The 13816-nt window shown below is 37.6% G+C and overlaps 2 gene segments (V, D, J or C); both read right to left on the bottom strand.

The window, feature by feature from the left end:
• The window catches only part of LOC107086099, a 5327-nt gene extending 2129 nt beyond the window's left edge, over positions 1–3198 (bottom strand). Inside the window, 2 exon segments of the V gene segment in view lie at positions 2730–3040; positions 3147–3198. Coding sequence covers positions 2730–3040; positions 3147–3198 — 363 coding nt within the window.
• Positions 3199–10100: 6902 nt separating this feature from the next.
• Positions 10101–10620, bottom strand: LOC107086137. The segment is given in 2 exon segments: positions 10101–10408; positions 10569–10620. Coding segments are annotated over 2 exon segments (360 nt in total).
• Positions 10621–13816: the final 3196 nt, after the last annotated feature.

The raw sequence follows: 13816 nt of genomic DNA, 5'->3' as shown, positions 1-13816 counted from the left end.
GGCTTGACCAAAACTGGACGAGAACTCTGCTCACAGGACGCTGCCAGGGGTAAGTCAGTGTGATTGCATGACACTGGTGATGGGGATGCCATACAGATTCATGTCAAAAATACCGAACTATCCCTTTAAGTATTATACACTTTGTCTGTGCCCTCATTTAATTGTCAAAAATGTCAAAAATCCCGAACTATCCCTTTAACAAGCTCTCTGTGCATTCAGAATGGACGTATTTTGATATGGTCGCAGGTAGTGTGTATAAAATGCTTCTTTATAACTGTGACTTGGGGCCGACTTCCTTAACAGGAGCCCTTTCTCTGGTGTGGGTAATGTTACAATTTCTGTCAAAATCTTTTGTTATGTTTAATAATTATTTAATAAATATACATCATGAAGTGCTATTAAGTTGTTTGCTCAGAGTGATCTCTTCTCAGGCCAGAATTGGGGAGAGAGAGCTTAAAGATGTAACCACAGAGCTTTCCTTTAGACTTACATAGAAAAATAATGAATCTTAATTACCAAACAGACAAACACCGTACAAACAAGTACCGAGCATATACTGAAATATGTTTCCTCAAATAATTGTGAAATTTAACATAAAAATACAAATTCTCTGGAGGAATCTGCTGGTGAAGATTTTCAGTCATGCAGGTCATAGTCATTCCAAAAAAATTCTTATTACGAATTACACCCCTCTATAAATAGGTTACCCAAGAAAATAGATTCTTCTTGGGTAAAACTTAGAGAAATTTTATTGTCATTTTGTATAAACACAGTGTATACACAGAGTGTATACAAAATGAAATTGTGATTGTACAGCTTTTTGAGAGTAAATGAGCAGTAGCTTGGCAAAATAGCAGTAGCTTGGCAGTAAAATTAACATTTTCATTCCATGTGCAGTTGTGATCAAATTTAAACACTGTGGGCGAAGAAAATCTGGTCCAAAAACAATGATATGGAAGTTCAGAGCATTTCAGGACAAACATATGTAGTGCAAATATGCAGTATTTTGGTTTGGTGTTATGAGTGTGATGACTTGAGTCTGTGACTTGAGTTAAGAGGTTGTTTTTTTTTAAGTAGTTCAGCAGTCTGATGGTGGTGGGAAAAAAGCTGTTGAAGAATCTGCTGGACCCACAGTGGACCTACAGTACACCTGCAAAGCCTCTTGTAGCACTGTGTGGTGCAGCCTCATTATCGCTAATGTGATCTGCCTGCTACTGCCTCTAGCTGCCTTTAGCATCCAGCTAACAGGGTACCTGGCTTTGGACTCCTGAACCTCTGAGCCTTCTTGTTCTGAATGTTTCCAGTTTTGATTTGTTTCCCTGACTTGGCTTGGACTCTCTGGGGCTGCAGCATCTGGGACACTCTGGGCGACCACATATCATTGTCAGCCCACTGGCTGGATCCTACCTCATTCTTGCTTGCTCAGGGTGCCAGAGTGTCAGTCTGTGGGAGTGGAGCTTGAACTCAGAACCTCTGGATTCCAAGTGCAATGCCCTAAACAGTAGGCCACACTCCCTTACACCAATCATCCTCCAGATTATCATGCTTGCTAACCTGTGTTTCTCCCCAGACCTTCAGTTTTTATTTTCATTTGTGTACATAGTAGCTCAAGTTACTTGAGTTTCACTAGTTAAGTGAAGAATTTTCAACTGAAATATGTTTGACACTGGAGAATCTTTTTGTTAATTAATTATTGTATTCTGAATGGAAGTCGTTGTGAATTTATTCTTTATGTGTGCAGGGTTAACTGTTTGACAATGATTTGAGCTCTATTCACTCTTTCATTTGTTGTCCTAACACACTGGAAATTTCTTCTTGTTACTGTAAAGGGTAATTTTTCCTCTCCACTGTCACTGCATGTATGTTTAGTGCAGAGGATTGCTGTAGTCAAAGTCAATGACAGCAGGTAGGTGAATATCTACTATCATCACTTGCTAGTCCAGGGGTAGTGTGTCCTGCAAAGCAATGACTCAGTACAATCAGCTGGGTTTTCATAGAAAACCAATCTGACTGTATGATCTGATTGAATTGACTATGTAGTGTGCCATGAAATGACATGTTGTGAATTAGCACTAGCGAAATATATTTAAAAGAATGTAATTGGCTCTAAATTGCTGCCAGTGCTCTGGGCCTTAGGGAGTTCAGTTCCCGGGCTCAGTCTACATGGCTGTAGTGGAAGAGTAGTTGGGTCACATAGGTTCTTAGCCTTTTCTGGCCTTTTACCTCTTTTCTCACTCATATGCCTAACAATAGATATATCTTTGTAGTGGCCATAGGACCTCCTTACAGTAATGCTTTGTGTTTCGCAGTCTGGGACTGCGGCCTTCATCCTACTTCATGCTCTTGTATCTTGTGGAAAAATTGAGGACAAAATACCTTATATATTTTTAAGGAATAATATAAGAATCTAAGAATTTGAGGACAACTCTCAGCAAGCAGTACTAAGTCAACAATGTCAACTATCAACTCCACCCAAATGCTGACGTTTATTTACAACTCTAGTTAACTTTGTTTTCCTCTAAAAGAAAGATTTTTAAACCTAGAAAAAAATTGAAAAAAAAAATCTTAAAATTTCAATTTTGTATACATGTAAATATATTTGTAGTAAAGAAATGGTTAAAATATAAATATATGCATTTAATAAGCTGTGTCAGCTTTGACATTCAGCTGGAGTTTCTGTTCAGTCTGACTGAGGGAGGTTTTTGTACGACTGTTTTTCACTGTGTGAAGATCCACTGACTGTTGATGTGATGAAGACTCTGACAGTGATAAACTGCAGCATCTTCAGCCTGAACTCCACTGATTGTCAGAGTGAAGGCAGTGTTTGATCCAGCATCTTTAAAGCGATTTGGAGTTCCCGAGACTCGGTTGCCAACCCAGTAAAAGAGCAGCTTAGGAGTTTCTCCATCTTTTTGTTGATACCAGGCTATATGTGCAGAGTTATGAACATTCTGATTGGTCCTACAGCTGATGGCAACAGATCCTCTCAGATCAGCTCTCACTGCTGCAGGCTGAGTCACTGTGACCTGACCTCTGGACTCTGAGGACACAGAGACAAAAACATAAAGCAGCTTCATGGTTTGTTGGCTTCATTTCAGAGGGACAGATGTTCATAGAGGAGAGGAGTTTGATTCTCTGGACATTACCTGTGAAGCAGCAGCAGAGCAGAGTCCAGATGAGGACGCAGATCAAAGTCATGTTTTTGATGAGGAGGATTTCTGTGTCTTCTGTTGTCATGAAGGACAGCTGTCTGTTATCCAGTGTTGAACTCTCAGGACTATAAACTCTCCCAGAGCGCTGGAGCATGGAGCTGCTGATGCAAAGTGGCTCTATGGAAATACTCTGACTGACTCCAACAGAAACTAAATAACATTTTTCTTAATAGTTGATTTGAGTCAGAAGTACATTGATTTTACATGTTTAGTTGTTTTTTTCCTGTTTGTTTGCTACTTTCTTTCTAAAAGTTAATGTTGTTTGAGTAGGCTCCACCCTTTACAAAGACATAGAAAAAAATGAACTAAATGTAATTTATTTTATATTGTAAGTATGCATGAGTCCTACACACCTCTAGCATAGTAGGCTGCAGAAAACACTTTACAGTGTATGATGAAGTGGACAGAGATCATTTCTGAACCTGGCTTTAACAGCTTCTGTAAAGAAGATATGCTGTGAGAGGAGATCCAGATTATGTTTAATTCAAGTTGCAAGCAATGAGAGAAGGGTTTTGATTTTCTGTTAACCACTGAAGGAAGACATCCAGTTGAGGATCCAGTAACTGATCAGTGGATGGGTGTCTGGTTCAGTGAAAATCTCTTAGTGCTGGAGAGCATGGGCGCAAAATAAAAGGAACTGGCAACCACCGTGGGTGAAGGCACAGCCATAAAATTGATCTTGATCTTGAAGAAAAGAGGACAGCTTTAATCTTTAGGAACTTGAAATGGAAGAGTCAGCTAAAGGAGGTAATGTTCACCTAGATGTGATCAACAATTGAACAATACATTTATATGGAAATTAAGAGCAGTAAATATGTATGGTGCAAATATGCAGAATTTTGGTTTGGTGTTATCAGTGTGATGCAGAGTCTGTGACATGATTCAGAGTTTTCTCAACAGTTCAGCTATCGGATTGCAATGGGAAAGAAGCTGTTGCAGAATCTTGCTGGACCTGCATCTACTGTAATGCTGCAAAGCCTCTTTCCAGAGGGCAGCAGAGAGAACAGTCCATGGGGTCATTTATGATGTTACTGGCTCGGGACACGCAGCGCTGGGATGAAATATCTTTAATGGAGGGAAGAGGAGCCCTGAAGATCATCTCACCACTCTTCTCATTATAATAGTGGACAAAAAGTATAAGGTATGTAAATACAGTAGAAAGTGAAACGTAAGGCTGTAGCTGCGGGCTGCTATAGACGGATAAAATAAGAGCAGCGGACTCATGGAGGAGGCCACACCAAAGAGAAGGCCAAAGGAGGCGGTGTGCTAGTAAACGAAAGAGGGGCTGCAGTAGTGAGCTAACAGTGAAGCTAAGAAGGAATTCCCACAGAAATACTGATCCCATCAATCCTGTTATCAAAGGTCTGCTCACCGAATAACAAAATGGAAAATCTCCAATTTAAACTCTCTTCAAAAAAGATTTGTAACTGCTGCGACATCATCCTGACTAACTCTTGGCTTCATTTTTGACACGGACAATACTTTTAGCCTGTGGAGGTTCACACTATACTGCACTGATAGAAACTGCAAACTCAGCAGTAACACAAGATGAGGTGGGGTCTGTATCAAGAACACCTGGTGTAAAAATGCTAGATCAGTCACCAGTTTCTGCTCTACAGACATTGAGTTTCGGACTGCTACAGTAAGTGCAGACTGTTTGTTCGGCCCAGAGAGTTTATTGTGGTAAGCGTCAATGCTATTTATGCACCTCCCCCAGCACTAATACAAAAGAAGCCATGACGATTCTATACCAGGCTATCTCTGTGCTCCAATCTGCACATACAGAGGGCGTTTTCATCATTGCTGGAGATTTTAACCAGGCTAACTTGTATACTTTTCTCTCACGTTTTTACCAACATGTGGACTTTGCAACTTAGGGTCAAAACACTTTGAATTTAGCCTACTCTAACATCAAAGATGCATTTAGAGCATCTCCCCACTCCCACCTCAGGTCATAAGATCATCTACTGTATCAGTCTTGCTCATTCCCGCATATAGGCCCCAGCTAATCAGGACAATACCAATAGTGAAGGAAGTCAGAGTGTGGGCTGAGGGGGCCATGTAGATACTGCAGGACTGTTTTGAATGCTCTAACTGGAAGATGATCAAGGCTGCAGCAACATATCACAACAAGATAAATATGGATGAGTATGCCATGACTGTGTCAGCCTACATCAACAAATGCATTGAGGATTTCAGCACCACAAAGAGCATCATCACCTGGGCCAACCAACGACCCTGGATGACCGGGGAGGTTTGAAAATAACTAAAAGCACGGAACTCAGTCTTTAAGTCAATTCAAATAATATGCAAATAGGACTTGTCTTGATACCATACAGAATTAGTATTGTGTACTAACTTCAAGTGGCTCTCTCTGTAGGTGTCTCACAAGGCAATGGAGCAGCAGTCCCCCAGGATAAAGAGGCACAAAGCGAGACACAAGGTTCAGAACCCAACCTGAACCAGAAGCACTGCCACTCCATCCAGGTAGGCTGAGCCCATGAACCAATCCCCCTTATTTAGAGTCCTGCATGGGTTGAGTTTTACCAACCCGCACCCGCCCGAACCCGTTAGGATGACTACCGACCCGACCCGTCACCCGCGGATATCTTCAATTCAAATCCGAACCCGACCCGTTGATATTTAACCCGCAACCCGACCCGTTAACACATCAAGTAATAGGCTATAGTATGCATAACAGCATAACTGCATAACAGCGCCATTAACACGGCAGCAGATGTGTATGCACTGACTGTGGCCTTTTTGGAGGGAAGCCCACACGGCTTTAAGCTACAACAAGGGTGACCCAAGTGCCTGATTAATATAACATTTCTGATGTCCATAAACACACACGCATAAAAAAAAATCACCAAGTACCCGCCCGCACTAAAAAAAATATCCGCCCGACCCGTTTATTTTTATTTATGTATTTTTCACCCGCAAAAGAGCATTTTAGCAGGTGACCCGTCGGGGACCCGTCGGGGACCCGCGGGTACCCGACCCGTTGCAGGACTCTACCCTTATTGCTCAGGGCCCCAGCAGCTATAACATCCCACACAAAGCACTAGAATTTGAATGCTTTATCTTTGGCGGTGAGCTGTATTCAAAGAGAATTCACTTCTACTGATAAAGTTGAAATATCCCATTTCTTGACTACATATAAGGCATCTTAATCTTTATCAAATGTAATTCATTTTTATATTTACCTCTTTATTGTTTTATTGTGTTTAGTCTTTACCTTTGGGAAATACAATCAATGTTTTTTTAAATAAAGAAATAAAAATGTTTTTTGCTCTTGTTATTTGCATTCAGTAAACACTTAAAGCCTTTAGTTTTGTTTCTATTCAGTCTCACCGACCACAACTTGATCATTGAAAGTTTATGCTCTAACAGAAACTTCGGCTGGAACTTAAATTATAATGAAGTGAAAATTTCAAATTTCAAACAAATGAAATAGAATTTAAAACAAATGAAACTTGATTTTAAATCTATATCTGGTCTAACCAAACTGCTACTTATCTAATATTTGGCTTATTAGATTTTTTATTTCCAATTACTATTGATGCTATTTTGTTTCTTCAGGTAAAATGAAGGCTAAAAATTCACGTATCACTGTTTAAATGAAGAGGATAGTTCTTAGCCAGGAGCACTACATCATTATCTGATGGTTATGATCATTTGTTTGCATCTATACCTAAATATTGAGATTTAATTTCATTCTTTTTCAATTATTTCTATCACGTTTTCAAAGTTTATTAAAATATTCAAGCCTATGAATGACCTTAAAAATACCAGTACAATCTAAATGTTAATGTAAACTATTCAGTGAAAACTACTTGGGAGAAAAGATATTTAAAAAAAACTGTGTTTGTCTGTGTGAGATTCAGCAAGACTTTCAGTTCAGTCTGATTGAGGGAGTTTTTTGTATGACTGTGTTTCACTGTGTGAACACCCAACTGCTGTGGTAACTCTGACAGTAGTAAACTGCAGCATCTTCAGCCTGAACTCCACTGATGGTCAGAGTGAAGTCAGAGTTTGATCCACTGCCTGTGAAACGACCTGGAGTCCAGGAGTCTCTAGAGCTAGCAGCATAAATGAGGCGGTTGAGATCTTTTTCATTTTGCTGTTGATACCAGGCTAAATATTGATTTTTGAAAACATTCTGACTGGTTCTACAGCTGATGGAAACAGATCCTCCCAGATCAGCTCTCACTGCTGCAGGCTGAGTCACTGTGACCTGACCTCTGGACTCTGAGGACACAGAGACAAAAACATAAAGCAGCTTCATGGTTTGTCTGCTTTATTTCAGAGGGTCAGATGTTCATAGAGGAGAGGAGTTTGATTCTCTGGACTTTACCTGTGAAGCAGCAGCAGAGGAGAGTCCAGATGAGGATGCAGATCAAAGTCATGTTTTTGATGAGGAGGATTTCTGTGTCTTCTGTTGTCATGAAGGACAGCTGTCAGTCATCCAGTGTTCAACTCTCAGGACTATAAACTCTCCCAGAGCACTGGAGCAAGGAGCTGCTGATGCAAAGTGGCTCTATGGAAATACTCTGACTGACTCCAGCAGAAACTAAGATGTATTATAACATTTTTCTTAATAACTGATTTGAGTCAGAAGTGCATTGATTTTAAATATTAATTTTTATAAACGTATATGGGCAGCCTCTTCCCTCAAACCGAAAGGGAAAGCTTTCGTTCTCCTGGCAACACAGTGACGCTGCATGTGTGTGGCGGTAGCTAATTAATAAATCTATCCAGTCAAGTAAAACTATTTCAATTTAGGGATTAATTAGTATATTTTTTTTACTTGTGACTACCTGTCAACTACATTTGAATCCACTTGTTTCCTCTGCCAGCTGGCTGTTACAGCCGCTTCCCAATTCAGTGAGTCATGAAAATTAATTTTTATGCAATCTCTTCTGAGTCATGAACTTTCATATCAGTATCATTGCGAGCTTGCTATAAGCCCTGGTTGACCATTTTCTGTTCCCATTGACATCATTGTTTAGACAGCCATGCTATGAATATATTGGTAGATGCTTTAAATTTACTTTTTTTTTTAAATAGTCTTTGATACATTTGGATGGCTACTAAAACAGGGTTAAAAACCGGACTGTCACAACATTTTTCCAACAACATTTTAACATTGATCATGGAGTCTTTGTCAGGTCTGTCAGCTCACACCAGAGCAATCTATTATAGCAAGATTGGTGTATTTACTTAAATCGCTCAACACATAGCCCATACACAACAGAAGATCCCAGCAGCTCAGGCAGATGACGGCTTGGAATGTGATTAGGAGGATGGACCTCAATGCTGCTTAAATACATCAGCCCTGCAACTACAGATTGCTCTGGTGTGAGCTGTCAGAAATGACAGAGACCCCTGTGTTAAAACATCCCCAGAATGTCCGGTTGCCTCGAATCTAAGCCTGTTTTGTGGCTCACTTATCTATCAGTTTCTGTCTTGAAGATGGTTTGTAATAAACCCTGTTTTACAGAGTGTCCTCATATTCTATTTTGAGCCCATAACTGTTATGAGACACATCTCAGCCCTACCAGTGTGTCACGTGATCAAATTAGCCTAAATTATTGGCCTTAATCCATTCCAATTGATCTACTACTGATTGCTATTGCTTGGCTCAAGGTTCGACGCATTTTGCCTGCTAATTTTTGCAGGTGAATTTCAGCTGCTGAATTTGCCTCTGAATCTGGGGAGCTTCATTTTTTATATGTAAATTCGTGCAATATAATGATCACAGGTGAAATGTTTGATGGTGAATTTAAACGGAAATAATACAAATGCATAATTGCACAGGTAAAAAAAAGATCCATGTTGAGTGATCGCTCATAAAGGTCTGATTCTAATGAGACCGTACTTTGTCCCATACTACTATGCAAGGCCAAATCTACAACCCTTCTAAGTTTTTTAACAGTAACATGATAATGGTTAACCATTGGTACTAGCTCCTTTTTAATAGCAGCAGGTTACTTCCTACAGGCTTGCCTTGGCCAACAGACAAAAAAACTGAGGAGGTGACACTGGTCCAAAGACTGTTTCTCTGCTTTTACATTTCCACCTGCACAGCCAGATAGAGAGATACAAAATAGACAGGCATAAATGAATAGTATTGATGAAATAAGTAGGGGAAACATACAATACATAAATAAAACAGATACAATATTTAATGATTCACAGAAATAAATTCATATGAAATATAATTAATATATAATAATTAATAGACTTCACAAATATAACACCTGCTAAATAAATAAGTTTACTATTACAGGACACAAATAATCTAACTCAAAGATTTATACATTTTTTTCTCATTTTGTAGTTTTATTAATGTATAATATACATTTAATTATTTACTATATATTTATGCATTTATTAAGAATGATCTCTATTGGTTATCTATTTATTTCTGCATTTATTTTATAATATGTCTCGGTTGGCCCTCCCTGCTTTCTGCTACCGATTTAAAAAATTTAGCTCAGTTTGACCATTTTGTTGCTGCTTTATTATCAAAGCAATAAAAAACAAAACTGGTTGTTCAGGAACCACAAACTGCATCTCATTATAATGTAAATATATCAGTTTTTAGATCTTGCCACTTCTTCAGAACCAAATTCTCTGGTGTCAGCAGCCAAGCTCAATACAAAATAGCTTTTATGAAGTAACTAGAGAGGAAAGCTGCTGTTCTTTTACTTTTTCAAAAAATGTGTGGTAAGAACTTTACATAAAGCTTAATAACAATATGATTTAAATAGAACATTTGTGTGCATCGAGTTTCAAGAGCGTCTTTACGGGTAAAACTTCTGCCTCAGTGCAGCTGTGGATCAGTTCCTCTGCAGCTGAGGGAGGTTTTTGTACGACGTCGTATCACTGTGTGAACGGCAAGCTGCTATCCTGCTGACAGTAATAAACTCCGACATCTTCAGCTTGAAATCTGCTGATGGTCAAAGTGAAATCGGTTCCTGAATAACTTCCACTAAAGCGATCAGAAACTCCGGACTGACGCGAGTACGCATTATAAATTAGGAGCTTTGGAGCATCTCTGGATTTTTGAAGGTACCACTGTACATCATTGCTAACACCTGAACTTGCTTTACATTTAATGGAGACTGTCTGTCCTGGAACAACAGCCTGAGCTCCTGGAGTCTGAGTGAGGATGATATCCGCTGAGGAACCTGAGAGAGATGAATGAGACAAAAATTAGATGTAAGAAAAAAAAAATAATAATAATTGTTAAAGTTCGGGATCTACATGTTCCTTCTCCATTACAGCAAAAAATCCTTATGGAGGATCTGGTTATATATCATACAGAATGTTTACTAAACAGATTCTCACCCTGAACCAGGAGCTCCAGGATGGTTAGCAGTAGAGTCAGTAACATCATCATTGTGCTGCTGGTGGTTCAGTGTCTCTGAAAGACCTGGACAGCCTCTGATCAACACTGACCTCTTAACGGCTGGGAGCAGGGAGGCAGGACACATATGCAAACACAGAGTCAGTCACATGGTGCTGAACTCTACAGTCTATAATGCCCCCATCCCCCATTTTTACTGCTGACAGATTTATCTGGTATATATTACAAAGTTGGGTTTAAAATTCTGGGTTAAACTGTTCTTGAATTAAGGGATCTGGGTAACTGAAAATGTGCTTGTCTCTATTTCAGGTCATGGGATATTTATGGTTTTGAATTAATGGTCTATATTAAATTTAAAAAGCAGGCTAACTTCAGGGTGTTTACCTTCATGGAATATTTATTTTAAAACTTAAACCTCAAATTATTATTATGGATTATTATTATTGCTATATTTTAATTAGCTCTGAGATTCAAGAACTGATTTTTATTTTGAAGAAACTCACTTGATTTGATTTTTGCTTCCAGATTTTTTTTAAATATCATTTTTGTTTTAGGGTTTTTAAATTTATCTGTATAATAGTTTTTTAGTTTATCATAATTCACAAATAGTAATAGAGGTATCTGACATTGACTTTTGTCATATTTATGTTCTTTTTGACCCAGAAGTTATATTGTTTTCTGATTAAAAACAAACATGTTTTAAAAGCCAGTCATGTCAGTAATAGGAGCTAATAGTTAATAATATGTTTATTTCAGGAACATTTCCACCATTTGTCACAGCAAGCAGCACAGCACCTCATCAAGTTTTTATTAGGATGTTTTGTTTCTTCCTTCTCTGTAAGTATTTGGTGGATTTACTGATATGTGTGTCAGTACAGTGTTCCCCAGTCCACTTTAGATAAAGATAATGTTATACAATGTTTGCTGAAATACGTAGCACTCTAATATAGTATTCATGATGATGCTTCTGGACCTAAATGTTCAGAACAAGGTATTCATTTTACTTGACAAAAAAATTGTACTTTTTTTTTTATCCTGCAAGGAACAAAGTGGCTGTCTCTGCATTTTCTGGACTTTACCTGTGAAGCAGCAGCAGAGGAGAGTTTGATTAGGACACAGATCAAAGTCATGTTTTAGATGAGGAAGATGTTTTCTGTTGTCATCCAGGGTTCAACTATGAAGGTAACTTTGTTTCGAAACTATTTGTACATTTTAAGTATGCATTTTACACCTTTAAAATTTTAAGTACGAGTACACAAATTCTGTTCTACAAGTTGCACATCAAAAACCTCCTTTATTCTCAGTTTTGCTCCAAAAGGTCCAGAACTATTGTTACAAAACTATTTATGCATTGTCACATCAGTTACAAAACTAGTAGCCAGTGCATTTCCATAGGGCCACTTTGCATCAGCAGCTCCATGCTTCAGTGCTCTGGGAGAGTTTATAGTCCGGAGAGTTGAATTTTAAAATTATTTTGTTTCAAAAGTACAGTATTTGTGCATTGTAAGCAAGAATTTGAAGTTGTAAAGAAAGTTACATTACAAGGTTTGTATTTGTAGAATTAAAAAAAGTCACAAGTACAAATTTTATTTTACACCTATTCAAATTTTAACTACAAGCTGCTCCGTGCTCAGAGGAAAAAGGGAAATGGCACCAAATGGTGGTGAATATTGGAAGTTCAATTTAATATAAATACAAGTCTGTGAATAGTTCCATCTGAAATGAATTAAAATAGTTGTTTTAATGGTTATTGAGTCAGATATGCGGCGGTAATGTTGGATTTATCTAAATGTTTTTATGTTACTGTGTAAATGGGTTTGGCTGTAATTTAAGCACAGATTCTAATATATCTGCAATGTGGAGACTATAAATCCTGTCAGGATTTTTATCTTTTTATTGCTGTTTTGCAAAATTTGCTTAACTAAGTATGTTTTGTTGTTGAGTGTTAGAGATTTTGCAGATATATTTTATATATACACATTGATTAGATTTACTTATATCTTCCTACCCCTTTTATAGAATACAATAGAATAGAAATTCCCTTTATTGTCCCAAAATTGGGAAATTCTGGGGTTCACAACAGCAAAAATTTTTTAGAAGAAATGGTCACACAAATGTTGACCTTGAAAAATGTATAAGAATAACATAATAGCGGAGAGTTAAAAGATATACAATAAAATACTGTACTTTAAAGAGTTTTAGCAATATAAAACTGTGCACCTGGAGAATAAATAACCAATATAAAGCTATAGACATTTTTACAGTAATGGATATTTGTAAATAGCTGCAACATCAGAGATGTGCAAAAATACAACAAAGCCTGGTTTTAGTTAGAAAACATGCAAATTGACAGCAGCATGTTATTTAACTGACTAAGGTTTAAATCATTATTTGCTTTTATTTATCATGCTCCTGGTGGTTGGCAGTCTTTGTTCACTTAAAAATAAAAATAAATAAATAAAAAGAAAAATTTTTGAAAGATTCGGTATTCATCTCTTCCTTCTTTGTGTGTCAACTGTTGTTGTGTACAGAGTTTACATACTTACCCATATTTACCCAAATTGAAAATGGGAGAATATTTTCTGACTGGTATTTATTTAATGATTACTATAATTGTTTTTGACAACAAATAATTTGCCGTTATTTGAGAAGACATTCACTAAGTATGTTAAATGGCCGGTTTCACCAGAGGTTAAACAGACTCACTTTAAAATCTCACACAATATTTTTACCCAGTGGCAGAATTTTTGCACAAAAAGTTTAAATTTGATTTAACATGCTGTGCCTTTTGTGAATGTCCGGATAAATACCTTAAATATCTTTGTTTTTCCTGTCCCTTTTCTTTTAAACTACGGAGAGACATCAAAAATTGGTTGTCCCTTAAAATTGAGGACATCCAAGAAATAACAATCACCCACGTGTTGTATTATACTGATGAAAATTGTTTTCTTGCTTGTCAAATATCATATACACTGCTGTAAATGGAGAGGTTCTACTCCTTGTTTTGAATTTTTTCTTAACCAATTTAAATTTTATTACACCTCATTGAAATATTTGAAATCTGTTTCTGCCGAAAAAGTAACTGCCAGTATTTCTACTTTCCTTTTGTTTTAAATCTTGCTCTATATTTATTCATTGGCCTTATTGTTTATGTATCTGTTCTTGTTAATAGCCACATGTTCTGTCTATTTTTTTTCTCTACCCATGTTGTAATGTTTGTACCTCAACG

The sequence above is a fragment of the Cyprinodon variegatus genome, unplaced genomic scaffold (assembly GCF_000732505.1).
Source record: "Cyprinodon variegatus isolate N-32 unplaced genomic scaffold, C_variegatus-1.0 Scaffold143, whole genome shotgun sequence".
In the NCBI taxonomy this organism is placed as follows: Eukaryota; Metazoa; Chordata; class Actinopteri; order Cyprinodontiformes; family Cyprinodontidae; genus Cyprinodon; species Cyprinodon variegatus.
The sequence above is the reverse complement of the archived record's forward strand: the minus strand, read 5'-3'. Positions and strand labels throughout refer to the sequence as shown.